The following is a 16,759-nucleotide window of genomic DNA, read 5'->3' as shown; positions in this document are numbered from 1 at the left end:
ACAACTGAAACTCACCACATGGCAAGGCTCAAGCAAGCTTGAGAGACAGCCAGCAAGGCTAGCTAAGACCCCCACCCCCTGGGAGTCTGACAACCAATCAGGATACTCTTCCTGTGCCCCAGAAAGGTCAAAGCTCAGAAAAATCATAAAACCAGGGAGCACACAGGATCTCAGGCCCTTTTCTGTTCAGGAACTCAAGCCATGTGATCCTGACCACCATTAAACCATCTTTCCAAGCAGCCTCCATGTTTCCAGTGTCTTTGTCCCCACTTGGAACTGAACCCAGATGGATATTTCTTCCAACAGAACTAAGGAGAAATTTCCTGACAGTGAAAACAATTAATAAGTGGAACAACTTGCCTGCAGAAGTTGTAAATGCTCCAACACTGGGAGTTTTTAAGAAGATGTTGGATAACCATTTGTCTGAAGTGGTGTAGGGTTTCCTGCCTAAACGGGTCGGACTGTAAGACCTCCAAGGTTCCTTCCAACTCTGTTATTCTATTCTATGGTTACTTTGTATTTTAATTTATTGACTCTCTTTAAAATGATGGCTCAGGTTCATTTGCTTTTGACATTCCTAGATAAACAAGCTGGAGACTAGCTCCAGATAAAAAAAAGGTTGTTAGTACAAATTGGGGCCTGGTTTATCTCTGTGAACTCCAAACAACCTTTTTCCTGACAATTATGCCCCTTCTGAGGTCAGACCTCATTTTAATGAAGGTATGTGATATTATGGGATGCAACTATGTAACGTGTTTGAGATCACCCCTGGCCCGCTTCTCCGAGCGGTTTCATTCCTCCGCACCGGGAGCTGCGTTGTATCGGCGGGCATCATCAGAGCAGCTTCAGCCACAGCGTCGGCTCCGGGTGATCGCCCGTCCGCGTCATCCAACTCTACCTGCCGGCCCCTCGCCAAGCCGGGCCAGCCGAGAAGCCCCCCCGAGAAGCGCGCGCGACCTCCCGTCCCCGTCCCCACGGGGAAACTCAGCCTTGTCGCCCGCAAAGCATTGTGGGCGGCGGGGGAGGCTCGCGTCGCCCCCAGCGGGTTGGGGTGGAGGGGGGGGGGTGGAACGTGCGAGGTCTCTGCTGCTAAGCCTTCATTCGCTTAACCATGGTTTACCCAAGGAGCCGAGCATTACGTAGCCAGCCAGGCAGCCTGGGGACAATGCTCCATGTTTCTAACACCCCCCACCGCCACCGCCTCTACCTGTAATAAAACGACCTTGTTGGGGCTGAGAATGACTAACTTGTCACCCAGGGAACTTTGCAAGCCAGGATGGGGGAGGGGGGAATGGAAATGACACGGGTTTTGTAATTTTGTTAACTAACATCGTTAGTTAACTAACAACAGGGGCTGCCAGAAAGAAGTGGGAGTCAAGCTATTCTCCAAAGCAGGGGGTCTCCAACCTTAGCAACTTTAAGACTTGTGGGAGTTGGAGTCCACAAGTCTTAAAGTTGACAAGGTTGGAGATCTCTGCTCCAAAGCACCTGAGGATAGAACAAGAAGCAATGGGTGGAAACTAATCAAGGAAAGAAGCAACTTAGAACTGTAGGAATTTAGCACCCACCCCCCTCCTAGAAGAATGAAATATTCTAGGAAATATTTTAAAAAGCAGAATATTATACCTTCCTGGATGAGAAATGGAGAAACATATTTTAAAGACAAAGGAGCTCCCTGCAACTTCCTGACTCCCCCCCACCTTTGTCAATGGGCCAGTAAAAGCCTCAGCTAAGCTCACTCATTCTCCCCACCTTTGTCAATGGGCAATTAAGGCTTCAACCAAGCTCACTCAATCCCCCCATGATTTGCAACACAATACAACTGAAACTCACCACATGGCAAGGCTCAAGCAAGCTTGAGAGACAGCCAGCAAGGCTAGCTAAGACCCCCACCCCCTGGGAGTCTGACAACCAATCAGGATACTCTTCCTGTGCCCCAGAAAGGTCAAAGCTCAGAAAAATCATAAAACCAGGGAGCACACAGGATCTCAGGCCCTTTTCTGTTCAGGAACTCAAGCCATGTGATCCTGACCACCATTAAACCATCTTTCCAAGCAGCCTCCATGTTTCCAGTGTCTTTGTCCCCACTTGGAACTGAACCCAGATGGATATTTCTTCCAACAGAACTAAGGAGAAATTTCCTGACAGTGAAAACAATTAATAAGTGGAACAACTTGCCTGCAGAAGTTGTAAATGCTCCAACACTGGGAGTTTTTAAGAAGATGTTGGATAACCATTTGTCTGAAGTGGTGTAGGGTTTCCTGCCTAAACGGGTCGGACTGTAAGACCTCCAAGGTTCCTTCCAACTCTGTTATTCTATTCTATGGTTACTTTGTATTTTAATTTATTGACTCTCTTTTAAAATGATGGCTCAGGTTCATTTGCTTTTGACATTCCTAGATAAACAAGCTGGAGACTAGCTCCAGATAAAAAAAAGGTTGTTAGTACAAATTGGGGCCTGGTTTATCTCTGTGAACTCCAAACAACCTTTTTCCTGACAATTATGCCCCTTCTGTGGTCAGACCTCATTTTAATGAAGGTATGTGATATTATGGGATGCAACTATGTAACGTGTTTGAGATCAACCCTGACTGCTCTTTAGAAGGCCAGATCCTGAAGATGAAACTCAAATACTTTGGCCACTTAATGAGAAGGAAGGACTCACTGGAGAAGAGCCTAATGCTGGGAAAGATTGAGGGCAAAAGAAGAAGGGGACAGAGAATGAGGTGGCTGGATGGAATCACTGAAGCAGTCGGTGTGAGCTTAAATGGACTCCAGGGGATGGTAGTGGACAGGAAGGCCTGGAGGAACATTGTCCATGGGGTCGCGATGGATCGGACATGACTTCACAACTAACAACAACAACCTGATTTCCTATGCAAAGGGAAGCTTATTTTTACCCTGTCCAATCAATTTTCATCTAGCATTTTCTTTGTTAATTGTAAAAGAGTGAAATATCGGGCTGGAGGTTCTCTCCTTTTTCATAGAGTGATAACACTTTATCAGAGTACCCTAATAAACTGCTTTTAAATGAACTTCCGACTCAGTTGCTTATTAGGAAGGTAAACTAAGGTAGAACCTAGGGCCAGATTTGGCTTTCAAGGATGAACTTAAACCTGGATCTCCCAAGTTCAAGTCAAGCACTGTAATCATGTTAATCGTGGTTTCTTGCTGGGGGGAGTGATGTCATGTGTAGATGAGGCCATTTGTGAGACAACTGTCTGCGGTCCTTATAGCTTGTACTAGGTTGCTCTTAAGATGCCTCTTTTTCGTATGAAGGCAAATATACATGCTCCAGAATAAAGATGCAAGATTGAATTTGGGTCGGTCACCGGGACCAGAGATTTACTCTTCTGATTTGCCTCTTTCTGCCTAAATTGGTTGAGTTCATCATGCCCTGGGCTAAACTGTAAACTAACCAGATTGTAAAGGAATTAACCATGGGTCTTGGCGGATAGGAAGGAGCCTTCAAGAAGGGGACCTGGAGATGCAATTATACAGTCCAGAGCAGTGGTGGGTTTAAAAATTTTTTACTACCATTTCTGTGGGTGTGGCATGGCTTGGTGGGCATGGTAGGGGAAGAATACTGTAAAATCTCCATTCCCTCCCCAATCCAGGGGAAGAATACTGCAAAATCTCCATTTCCTCCTGATCAGCTGGGACTTGGGAGGCAGAGAATAGATGGGGGTGATGCCAGTCAGAATTTTTACTCCCGGGTCTCCGAACTACTCAAAATTTCTGCTACCGGTTCTCCAGAACTGGTCAGAACCTGCTGAAACCCACCTCTGGTCCAGAGGTTGGAATTCCAGTCCTTGCTATGTAAGAATAATCATTAGAATGTTCTTTCCTGAGCACTAAGGTAAACGAGTATTCAAAAATATTCTGTGCGTGGAATATCAATGTTTAGGTGGTTTGTGTTGGAACCTAAATGTGTTTCAAGTATTTGGGTCTGTGCACGGAGCAGAACGGTGCTGTCTTGATCAGCACATAGAGCTAAATAAGGTTTTTATGGTTAATGGTTTGTGGGGTGGGGGGAGAACAGGGAAAAAGCCAAAATCATAGGTCTCCAGAATTGTCCCTTCTCCACCTCAGCAAGTCACAGAGTACTGTATCTCACCAGCTACCAAACTCTGATGTTTCCAATGCAGTCCTTCTTTCCCCAACCCTGCCAGTGTGGCATATCCCACATGCCTTTTGTATGACCATTTTTCCAATGCGTTTCCTTCTCTCCTTTTGACCAGGATGCAGGAGCCTGGCAGCTATGTTCTAGGAGGCACTTTCCATTCAATTTAAGCAATCAGAAAAACCTCCAAGAGGCCTTCCTTTCATCCATAAAAAAATAGGAACCATATTTTAAGCAGCCATCCACAACCAACTGTCTTTAAAATGGGCTGGACTACAGCTTTCTTCATTCTCAACCCACATGGCCATATTTAGGGATTTATATTTAAGGACACAATGGGCTCCAGGCTGGGGAATATTGGTGTAGTAGACTTCTGAAATATCTTCTGCATTGCACAGGAATTCCCAGCCTTTGGGGGTAATAATGGTAAAACACATTTTTGCTTCTGTCTCTTGCAAGAGGTGGGGTGGGGGAAAATAAATGACAAAATGAACAGCAAAACGTGGCAGATTACATGATTTACTTTCTCCATGTGAAATTCTCTGCCACCACCTTAAAATCTAATTATTGTATGCTAATTGAAGGGAGCTAGTGAGGCAGAGTCGCACAAACTGGAGCCCGACTTGAAGCCGTTAATCTGAATATGTTAATCCCAGTTTAAAACAGTGCTGCTTTTTAAGAAATCAGTTGGGAAAAGATACTTGGCAAAGAAGTTTAGGATGTCTATCCGTTAAAGAAACCAGAGAAATGAGAAAGTATGAAGGCAGCTCACTTCAAAGCATTTTTTTTTTTTTTGCATTTATATCCCGCCCTTCTCTGAAGACTCAGGGCGGCTTACACTATGTCAAGCAATAGTCTTCATCCATTTTATACTATATACAAAGTCAACTTGTTGCCCCCCAACAATCTGGGTCCTCATTTTACCTACCTTATAAAGGATGGAAGGCTGAGTCAACCTTGGGCCTGGTGGGACTTGAACCTGCAATATTGCAAGCAGTTGCTGTTAATAATAAACTGCATTAGCCTGTTGCGCCACCAGAGGCCCTGTTTATTTAACTCCTTGGAATTAAAAAGCTAACTTTTAGGTCAGTAAGCATGTTTGAAACCAGGGGTCTCCAACCTTGGCAACTTTAAGATTTGTGGACTTCAACTCCCAGAGACAGCAAAGCTGGCTGAGGAACTCTGGGAGTTGAAGTCCACAAGTCTTAAAGTTGCCAAGGTTGGAGACCCCTGCTTCAAACTGCATCAGTCTGCTAATAAAATAAAAGTCAGTTTTCTTGACTTTCTTCAATCAGCTTCCTTTTTTCTTTTTTCTTTTTGGTGACCTTTCGTAACCCATAACAGCTCCGCCTCTTTCTTTGCATCAGATCCCTCCAGGTAGTGCGGGCAAGCCAAAGGGCGCGATGGGCTTCCTTCCCGCTTGCGCGCAGGCGGGGCGCAGGTATGACGGATTAAAAGCGACGACGCACAAGGAGGTTAACTGTAACTAAGCGGCTGCAGCACTACGGCGAGGGGGTTGGCGGCAGCCCGTGACGTCACAGCGGGCGTGCACGTAGTCCTCCGGTTGCAGCAGCTTGCTTTTTTTTTTTTTTCCTCCCTTCCTCAATCTCTCTTTTTTTTTTTGCACGTCAGCTGATCTGCACCCAGTGAGCAAAAAGATCGGAAGCCGCCGGTTGCTCGCCCGCCGCTCCCTTCTCGGTGCTGCTTGTTGCTCCGGCACGCCTGGAACTGAAGAGGGACTCGCCGCAGAAGAAACCAGCCCCGTCCACCCTTGGGGACAAAACAACAACAGCAACCCCAGGACTGGGCTGGATGTCGAGTCCAGGGTCTCCCATTACAGACCCCATCGCTAGTTCGTGCCCCAGCTTGAGCGCCTCTTCTTCCACCACTGTCATCAGCACCGTTCAAGCTGACAGCCTCCAAGCTCCCAGGGACGGCCTCCAGACTCCTTCCAGCTTGCCCAGCAGCCTCGATTCCCTCTCTCTCCTCCAGCCCAGCCAACTCCAGGCATCTTCCAGTCTGGGCAGCCTTCCAGAGTCTTCTTCCAGCATCCAAAGCGACAGCCTTGAATCTTTTGCCCAGCGGCAAGAAAGCCCGGTTAGTTTTCTCCAGGACAGCCTTAATAATCTTTGGGACAACAGGGACTCTTTGCGGTTTTACCCGGCTAATTTCCGGTCCATCTTCAGCCTCGGGGACAGTCTTGAGACTTCCAGTGTCCAGCTGGACAGCCTGCAGTCGGTGGCCAGTTTAGGGGACAACACCCAGGCTTCCAGCATTGTCACAGATAGCCTCGAGTCCCCCTGCAGCTTGTGTGATAGCTTGGAGACACCCAACGCTCTGCACCATTGTTCCGGATCCTACAGTGTTTGACCCAAGCCTGCAGCAGATTCTTTCAGTCGGTTCTGCCATAGCCTTACACACGGATCGGACAAGGACTGTGGGAAACCATCGTTCGGGCTTTTCACTCAGTGCTTCTTTCCTTCCTCGCTGACCTGATCCTTCTCCTGCACGTCTCAGCAAAAGACGGTTTCTGGCGGCGGCGGCAGCAGCGATGTCCACTCAAACTGTTTGCCCTCAGGGTCAAAGGGTGCTGAGACCTCCCCGGCGGATTTCCAACTGTCTCTCTGATCTGTATCAGAACATGGTCCAGGACGAAGAAACCCAGTTTGTGGGGAAAAAGAGTTGTCAACCGCTGCATAGCAGCAGCAGCGCCAGCCAATTGACTTCCTTTCACGAGAAAGCCGAGTGTAGAGTTCCTCAGAGCACCACGGTTACAAGTTGTGACCCGCAACTCCGACCCATCATGCGCCGGCGGGCCAGGTCCTTGCCCAGTTCCCCAGAGAGAAAGCGTAGTGGGATGACTCCCTGCCGGGTTCCGGGTTGCAAAACCCGTAAGAACCGCGTCAGGTTTGCAGATGCCTTGGGCCTGGAGCTGGCGGAAGTGAAAGTCTTCCAAGCCGGGGAAGACCCATCCATCCCGCTTCATGTTCTTTCTCGGCTGTCCATTAATTCGGATCTCTGTTGCAGCAGGCTGGACCTGGAATTCCCCATGCAGTGCCTGGTACCTGACTTCCAGCAGCCGGGAGATGGTGACGACTTCCTCAGCCGCCTGCAGCAGCAGCGGGTATGTTTGGAACGAGTGTCAAGCTCAGATCTGGGCCTGAATGGCACAATCAGAGTGATTAATTTATCCTTTGAGAAGCAGGTGGCTGTGCGTTATACTTTTAATCACTGGAAGAGCCAGCATGAAATAAACGCTCAGTGGCAGAGCAGTGTTGCTGATCAAGATGGTAAAACCCAAGTGGACGTTTTCACCTTCTTCCTTCCTATGCCCCCCTTCCTTCTTCAGCTTAGCTCAGTAATTGAGTTTGCAATCTTATACCGAGCCAACGGACAGGAACACTGGGATAACAATCAGGACAAGAATTACACCCTCACTTGTAGGAACCATCCGCTTAAGATGCCCAGAGAATGTGAAGAGAGCTGGATTCATTTCATTTAAGAGCAAAATAAAAGGGTTCTGCGCTCGTTTGACCGTTTTTTCTTCACGCTGAGGCACCAAAGAAACTCTTCCGACTGTGGCAAAGATCCTTCAGAATAAAAGAAATAACAAGCGACCTCCACAAAAGCAATTTTGAGAAGCCGTTGTTTTTCTGAGGAAGATAAGGATAAAAGGGGCCTTAATTTGCAGTGATTTGCACGAAATTCACTTGAAATGTGTGGGAATCATAGCCAAAAGGTGCAGTCAATAGAAGGAAGCTAATGTATTTTATCTCTTTGATCAATACCTAGAATGTTCTGATTATGCAGTATTTTGAAGCATACAGTACATGATGCTCTCTAGTTTTGCACTTCACTTTTTGCACTTTTCACAAAACTTCTCTTTGGTGGAACATAAGCATATTTCTGTTAATTTCTAGTAGGAAAAAAATGTTACAGTTTTCTGCACTGGTCAAATGCTGCAGGGTTGCAAGGGGGGTGGGAGGACAAAATGTAACTATTGAAATAAAAATGAAAATTTACACTGCAGTTTATATGACAAGTGTTCTTATACATTTGGCTTTAATCCCTTAATACTCCTGTTTCAGAGGACTTTTTGTTATTAGAAGAGGAAATACAGTTTTGCTTTTTGGGGAATTTCACTTTTTTATTTTATTTTAGCCTTCCAGGTCAGAGTCAAAGTCAGTTCATGCGACTATAGTTTAATGAACTACAGTATAACCTAATTGCAGGGATGTTTGATTTAGACTATGTAGACTGCAGCCAGTCTTAGATTTTCTTACATTGGTTTTTAAGGAAGCCATGGCTAGAGTGGAATACCAATGTAAGAAGCAGGCATCAAGAAACCACTTATTTTTTGTGCCTACTGGTAGAAAACTTCATGGGTGTATCTATAGATAGATAGATAGATAGATAGATAGATAGATAGATAGATAGATAGATAGATAGATAGATAGATAGATAGATAGATAGATAGATAGATAGATAGATAGATAGTTAGATAGATAGACAGACAGACAGACAGACAGACAGACAGACAGACAGACAGATAGATATCTTATCTATCTATCTATCTATCTATCTATCTATCTATCTATCTATCTATCTATTCATCTATTAAGAGTCACAGGCATTTTTACTTTTTTTTTACTATAGTTAACAGGTCATTCTGAATCACACTTTTTTAACATATGAGACTGTTTGATTTGTTGACAACTTGAGTGCAAGGATTTTCTTTTGAGAAGAAATGAGAATGCTTCTTTGCATATAGAATTAATATGGGATATATTTTACCAGCCTTGGGCGTTACAGTAACCACCTAGCTTCAGATCAAAACAACACTGAAATGTGTTAGATTTCTACAGATTGTATGAGATGTTGGCACTTTTGATGTCAAGCATTACCAACTCCTGGGATACAGCTACAGGTGCAGTTAAGGATTGAGTTCCGTGTTGTTTCTGTCACCATTTGCATGCATGTACATGTTTGGGAGATTGCTGTCACTGCCCTGGATTGAGATGTCTGCATATGCCATTAAGTCTCTAAGGAATGCTTCTATTTATTCATTCTTCTTGGGAAGAGCTCCTGGTGATGTGGCAAATGAGTGGGGGTTGTGTATAGTAAGCAAAGAATCATTATGTGTACAAACAGCTGATGAGAAATGAACTCGTGATTGCCATTGAACCTGAAAAGTATAGACTTCTAAAATCAGAGTTCTAGTTTAAATTCATTAGTTCAGGATGAATCACCTTGTGCAGTGAAGTACAATGTCTTTCTGTTCTTAATCTCTTCCCTGCCTTTTTTTTAACGGCATGATTTTGGAATTCTGTAGCAAGCAACTTTAGACTGGGTTCACCTACCATAGATCAATCTCTTAAAATGGGGCAGATAGGCATAGCGGCTCTACTCCATGTATGGCTTTCAAATTAATTTCTTGCAGACCCCCCCAGATTAATTTCAAAACTTGCCAAAAGAGATCGGTTCAAATAAGAACCCACTTGCCTTTCCTGTTGGATTACTACTTGACAAGGAAGAACCAAAGTATCAGAAGGAAAGCATATTTGAGAGGTTAAGGAAATAGATCAAGGAGGTCTCCAAAGTTGGCAACTTTAAGACCTGTGGACTTCGATCTCCAGAATTCCCCCAGCCAGCATGGCTGGTCAAGGAATTCTAGGCGTTGAAGTCCACAAGTCTTAAAATTTGCCAACTTTGGAGAGCCCTGAAATAGATGATCCCATCCATTTGGGGTTCTGACTACATCTGCTTTTCGCTCTGGCATCGTCCATTCAGTGGCTTCAATAGATCGTCCAGGATATAGAATAACAGAGTTGGAAGGGACCTTGGAGGTCTTCTAGTCCAACCCCCTGCTTTGGCAGGAAACCCTATACCACATCAGACCAATGGTTATATATATATGGTTGTTTATACAAGATTTCCCAGCAGAGTTTCCTCCCCTTCCCTTCTAGGTGCAAATTATATTCTCCCATCTTCATCCTCTCCCCTCCCCAAGCGTATGGCTTGGAGTTTTTTCCGCTTTGTTTGCTCATGATCTAAGGAAGACTAATATACTTTGGTTTCTGATTTCCTGCATTTTGGACTGATGCTGTGCCTTGAATAACCTTCGGGCTGCTATATCGCAGTACATTCCGGCCAGCATGCTTTGTATCTCATAGGAGCTGGAAGGGATCCCAGTTCCAGAGTAGAAACTCATGTCAGCCCTGTATCTGCTAATGGGAACTTCTATGCAAGATGTCGTCTCAAGGGGCCATTCTTTTGAGTGGGGAAGTTCCTTTGAAATGCCTGAATAGTGGGTAATGGAAAAATCTATTTTCTTTATGGGTGACCAAGCCAAGAAGTGTATTTAGATCTCTTGTTTATCAAACAGATAGAAAAGAGGCTGGGTGTTTCAAACAAATATCTAGTATGTGGAGTTCATTACAAATACGGGTGCAGCAAATTTGTTTTTCGAACTTAGTTCCTTAGGTCGGTGGAAGGCAGGTTTCATAAAATTATAAAGAACACATTTTTGAGGTGACCCCCCCCTTCCCTCAATAGCCTAATATAAATGCCAGTAACTATAAAACAGTGTTTCTCAGCCTTGGCAACTTTAAGATGGAGGGATTTCAATTCCCTTAAAGCCCGGGGAATTCTGGGAGTTGAAATTCATCCATTTCAATTGTGAAATGCTGTTATAAAAAGTTAATTAGTTGTTTTGGGGAAGAGTGAAAATGGCCAGGGTAGCCATTGATTCCTACAGAAGTCATTTCTTTTTCTTGACATTGTTTTGTTTTTTTCCTCCATCATCATGTCCTTACCATTACCTTTCCTGACTGAGAGACCTGAGACTTTTAGCCATAATGTATCTTGGAAGATATAAGGGACAGGTCAGTGATATGTGATTGCTAGGACAGGTCGTTGCAGTTTCGAGACTCATTTTTGGAGATGAATAATTTTGTACACTCTACTTTTCTAAACAATCCATTTCACTTCAGAAAAGGCATTGTGTAGAATTCTTTTTATCTTTATTTTTAATGCTATAAAATAAAAAAGTTTATGGTATGTTGTAGTACAGCTATAGTCCCAAAATCGCAAGAAAAATGTAATCTGAATTTGCAGCCTATGGACCAGCCTTGCTCAATCCTATATCTTCTAAATCAGAAGGATTAAAACGGCCATAATTTGTTCATCATGCCTGGCAATTAAAGGAATACAACTCCAAACAAATTTGTCCTAAGCTTTTATTCAGAATTGTTTGAGATAAGCAGTTTGTGGATTGTTGTCAGTACTCAAGCAGCCCCAATTTATCTGCCAGCATCTGAATCTGTAGAATGTAAAAAGTTAGGCATAAAAAGTCGATATAATTTTAATGAGGAAAATCTTATTTTCTGCAACATTCATTTGGGTTGCACTGATGATCTGTAATTCCTTAACAATTTGGTCTCTTTCCTTTTTTGTGATTCATGTTGCCATATTTGCCCCTTTTGAGTATTCTATCTAGTAGACTTGCTTTATAAGAATTCTTTTGGACATTTGTCAGAATCAGGAAACCAAACAAAAAGAATTAAGTACTGTAATTCACTCTGTATTTTATATACAGATTTGGATCTTTTTGAGACAAATACGCTTCGCAGCCCATGTTGAAAATTAATATAGTTTTAAAATTCTAATTGTATAAATAAGTTAAGTCCATATATATCATTGTGTTTTAGAAGTGTGACACTAATGATTATTACAGAATGACTAAACGTGCTACAGTATTTCCAGTTACCAGCTTCTAGAAAGCAAACAGAAATTATTTTTTTTGGAATCACAGTATTTTAATAATGAAATAAAGAAAAGTGATGGGTAGGCAGATAAGGAGGCATATTTTTCCAAAGGTGTTATATAATTACATCCATTTAGGTGTCAGATTTTATATATATGTCTGTGTGTAATGTATGCTGTATGTATATTTTCCGTCCTTTCATAATAGGTAGCACAATGGACTTGAAATTTTCCATGTGGTATATATATTTGGAAAATATATATATACCACATACTGCTGCTTCTGGAGACAATATAGGTAGTCTTTGACTTACAACCATTCATTTAGTGACTGAAGTTACAACAGAAGTGGAAAAAAGTGATTGAAGTCCGCTTCTCATACTTATGATCATTGTAGCATTCCCCACAGCCATGTAATCAAACTTCGGGTGATTGGCAACCAACATGTGATTGGCAACCAACAGTTGTAATATCCTTGGATCACATGATGGCCATTTGTGATCTTTCCATCCAGCTTCCAACAAACAAAGTCAATAGGGGAAGTTGATTATTTGCTTAATAACCATATGATTTACTTAACAACTCAGCAAATCAATAATCACAAAAAAAGGTTGTAAAATTGGGTGCAGCATGTACTTGAAAACCGCCTTGCTTAGCAATGGAAATTCTGGTTCCGAGTGGTTTTAAATTGAGGGCTACCTGCATTCGAGGCTTCTTATCACTTTTGTTTTTCCCAAAAAACTGCTTTCACTTTCTTTAGCCTCTTTTCATCCTTTTATGTCGGTGTCAGAACCAGTCCTGGGTCTCTTTGAGTTATAAATATCCTGAACTCTGGAGATGTACTGTTCCTTGTAGCAGATCCGTTTACCTTCCAGCTCATCGGGACAGAGAAATATTAAGCAGGATCCAAAACTGTAACACTAGACTAGTGATGCAAATAAAAATCTATCGCTTGCCTTACTGAATCAAGGCCAAGTGTTTTTTGGTCCAGCATTCTACATCCAACGATGTCCTACCAGCCTCTGGAAGTGAAATCTCATCAGCTTGGCATGAAGGTCATGGTCACCCTGGTTTATTCCCAAGTGCTCTGTACTTAGAGTTATATTATTGAGGAATACAGAGATTTCATTTAAGAGCTGTTGCAAAAAGGCCTCTCTGAAATTCACAAAAAAAGAAGGGTAACATACCAAAGACCTGGGGAGAAATTAAAAAAAAAAAAAAGAAGTACAGAAGGACATTTGGAGATTATTTTTCCTCCTCTGCAGTGCAAACTCAGGGAAAAAAATACATGTTCCATTTATTTTTAATATTAATCTTTCCTGTGTCCCGAAACAAGAACCTGAACAATTATCCCAGCCCAAGCAAACGAGATTTTGTTTATTATATTTTTGTACTGCTCGACTCTCAAAGGCAACAGCTTCGGATATGAATTTATGGCTGAAGACCGTTTTAAATATTTACCACATTTTAAGTATGGATTACTGGAAAGTTTCCAAAACTTTAACTCCAAGGCATGGGTATAGCAAAGGAAAGATGCATTCAGAATCAATGTATGCCAAGTAAATGTCCCAAAGGTGCTTTTTTCAGGAGACAACTCGACTTTCTTGTTGTTGTTGTTTTCTTTTGAAGACGTTTTGCTTCTCATCCAAGAAGCTTCTTCAGCTGAACAAGAATGTCCAGTTGCCTCCTGAAAAAGCACCTTTGGTATAGCCATGACCTGGATGACTTAAGAATCTCTATGGACTTTTATGCCAGGTAAATGTTGTCACTATTTGGTCATTTAATTACTGTTAAGCAATTACCTAAGAGCCAATTTGGTGTAGTGGTTAAAGGCACTCAAGCGAGAAGTCGAAAGACTGTCAGTTGTTTTTTTTTATTTACATTTATATCCCGCCCTTCTCCGAAGACTCAGGGCGGCTTACAGTGTGTAAGGAAATAGTCTCATTATATTTGTATATTTACAAAGTCAACTTATTGCTGCCCCCCAACAATCTGGGTCCTCATTTTACCTACCTTATAAAGGATGGAAGGCTGAGTCAACCTTGGGCCTGGTGGGACTTGAACCTGCAGTAATTGCAGGCTGCTGTGTTTTAATAACAGGCTATCTTACAGCCTGAGCCACCACGGATGCCAGGTGGGTGACCTTGGGCCCTAGGAAAAAGACAATGGCAATGGCACTTTTGAAAACATTGCCAAGACAAAGCAGGGACTTGTCCAGGCAAGTGCCAGGCATCAAGACTAATTCAAAGGCACAAAAAGAAAGTGGTTAAGGTACTTGAGTGTGAGTTCTATATGATTTCTTAAGGAATAATTGCTAGTCTCACTTGGGATGTAAAGATTCGATAGTACAGGTAGTTCTCGATTTACAACCGTTTGTTTAGTGACCATTCGAAGTTACAATGGCATTGAAAAAACTGACATTTTTCACCACTAACAACCATTGCAGTATCCCGGTGATCACATGATCAAAATTCAGACACCTGGCAACTGACTTGTATCCATGACAGTTGCAGCGTTCTGGGGTCATGTGATCACCTTTTGCAACCTTCTGACAAGTAAAATCAATGGGGAAGCCAGTTTCACCGTTTTAAACGATGAACAACTGAACAGCTTCAGGGATTCACTGAACAAGCAAGGTCATAAACTGGGAGAAAATTCACTTAACAAATGTCATGCTTAGCAACAGAAATTTGGGGTTTCAGTTGTGGTCCCAAGCCGAGGACTTCCTGTATCATCAATCTCTCCACTGTGAGCATAAAGGTAAAGGCTCCCCTCGCACATATGTGCTAGTTGTTCCCGACTCTAGGGGGCGGTGTTCATCTCCGTTTCAAAGCCGAAGAGCCAGAGCTGTCCGAAGACGTCTCCGTGGTCATGTGGCTGGCATGACTAAACGCCAAAGGCAAATGGAACATTATTACCTTCCCACCAAAGGTGGTCCCTATATTTCTACTTGCATTTTTTACAAGTTTTCGAATGGCTAGGTTGGCAGAAGCTGGGACAAGTAACGGGAGCTCACCTCGTTATGCGGCACTAGGGATTCGAACCGCTGAACTGCCGATCTTTCGATCGACAAGCTCAGAGTCTTAGCCATCTGAGCATCTTGTGAGCATAGATAATGGGGGGGATTGTTCCACCAGAAAAAAAAACCCCGGTCACAATTGGGAACTGCAGTCCACACATTAAGGGCACCGGATTGCTATACTAGTATAAGAAGTCATTTGCAAAATTCCGGGTGCTTTTGTTCAATAATGTACATGGCTCAGGAATGGACTTAATACATTCAGTGGGCACGGATCTTTAATAGAATAGAATAGAATAGAATAGAATAGAATAGAATAGAATAGAATAGAATAGAATAGAATAGAATAGAATAGAATTTTTTATTGGCCAAGTGTGATTGGACACACAAGGAATTTGTCTTGGTGCATATGCGCTCAGTGTACATAAAAGAAAAGATACCTTCATCAAGGTACAACATTTACAACACAAATGATGGTCAATATATCAATATTTATTTATTTATTTATTTATTTAATCGCATTTTTATACCGCCCTATCTCCCAAGGGACTCAGGGCAGTTTACAGCCTAATAAAAACATACATATAAATACAAAATAAAACACCAATTAAAAAACTTATTAAATAAGGCCGAATATTAAAAATTACAATAAGATAATAAAACCAAATTTAAAATTTGAAATTCTAGTCCAATATAAATCATAAGGATTGCCAGCAACAAAGTTACAGTCATACAGTCATAAGTGGAAAGAGATTGGTGATGGGAACAATGAGAAGATTAATAGTAGTGCAGATTTAGTAAATAGTTTGACAGTGTTGATGGAATTATTTGTTTAGCAGAGTGATGGCCTTCGGGAAAAAATGTTCTTGTGTCTAGTTGTTCTGGAGTGCAGTGCTCTATAGCGTCGTTTTGAGGGTAGGAGTTGAAACAGTTTATGTCCTGGATGTGAGGGATGGACTTATTGCAATGAGCCAACAATGTAAAAAAAAATTATTATTTTTTACTTTTCATAAGGGAGGAAAGAAAAACAAACTGAGGGAAAATACTGAAAATGTAACTTCATTGAGAAGATTGCTGTGTAAAAAGAATGCTAAAAGCCCTTCGGAGGGACTGCATTGCTGTTATCATTAGACGTATGAATCTGGCAGGATGCTGTCAAATGTCAAAAGACTGACGTCTGGAGGCTAAAGGTCAGCCATATTGCAAGAGGCTAAGAAAGGATTCTTGAAAGGATGTGTCATCTCTACTGGAGTAGCTGGTTGGGACAGGAGAAGAGCCACTTAAATATGTAATAAAGGGACCTTAAACTGAGACCTTTAATACTGCACTGCAAAACTGCTGCTGTGTTCCAGTAAGTAGTTTCACGAGGAAACAGGAAACTGTTTAACAGGAAATTGTTAAAGCATCTTAATAGTAATAGTGCAAAAACAGCCGGTGAGTGGTTCTTTTTTTTCCCCTCCCCTTAACCTATATTAAACAGTGTGCCTAAGTTTTGGGGGAATGCCACTGTCATCATGGGCAGTGTTGTGACCCAGGCCCCAGTAGGTAGTAGGAAACTCAGTCAGTGTAAAAACAAACAAACTTTATTCAAACAGCTGAGAATTACTTCATTCTCAGTGTAGTTCAACTAAATTAAAGCAAATTCCTCCCAACACAAATTCCTCAGTCCTATCACCAGCCTTGGTCTAATTAGGCAAACTTCTAAATGCCTTTCTTGGCAAAAGTTCAGAAGACACCGATACAAAATAAATGTAAGAAAACGAAGCTATCAACGTTGTTTTCCGGCAAAGCCCAAATGCCGTTGCCGGTCCTTTAAGCCTTATGGGAGGGGCCAATCATCTCTCAGCCCTACT

The 16,759-nt window shown here is 42.5% G+C and overlaps 1 protein-coding gene across 1 annotated transcript; it reads left to right on the top strand.

The window, feature by feature from the left end:
• Window positions 1-6,674: 6,674 nt before the first annotated feature.
• Window positions 6,675-13,881, top strand: PPP1R3D (protein phosphatase 1 regulatory subunit 3D). The gene has a single exon (XM_058177982.1). The coding sequence runs from the start codon at window positions 6,675-6,677 to the stop codon at window positions 7,623-7,625; it is 951 nt and encodes a 316-aa protein (XP_058033965.1). The 3' UTR covers window positions 7,626-13,881.
• The last annotated feature ends 2,878 nt before the right edge of the window (window positions 13,882-16,759 follow it).

The sequence above is a fragment of the Ahaetulla prasina genome, chromosome 3 (genome assembly GCF_028640845.1).
Source record: "Ahaetulla prasina isolate Xishuangbanna chromosome 3, ASM2864084v1, whole genome shotgun sequence".
NCBI lineage: Eukaryota > Metazoa > Chordata > Lepidosauria > Squamata > Colubridae > Ahaetulla > Ahaetulla prasina.
Note: the sequence above shows the minus strand (reverse complement) of the source record. Positions and strands in the feature narration are given on the sequence as shown.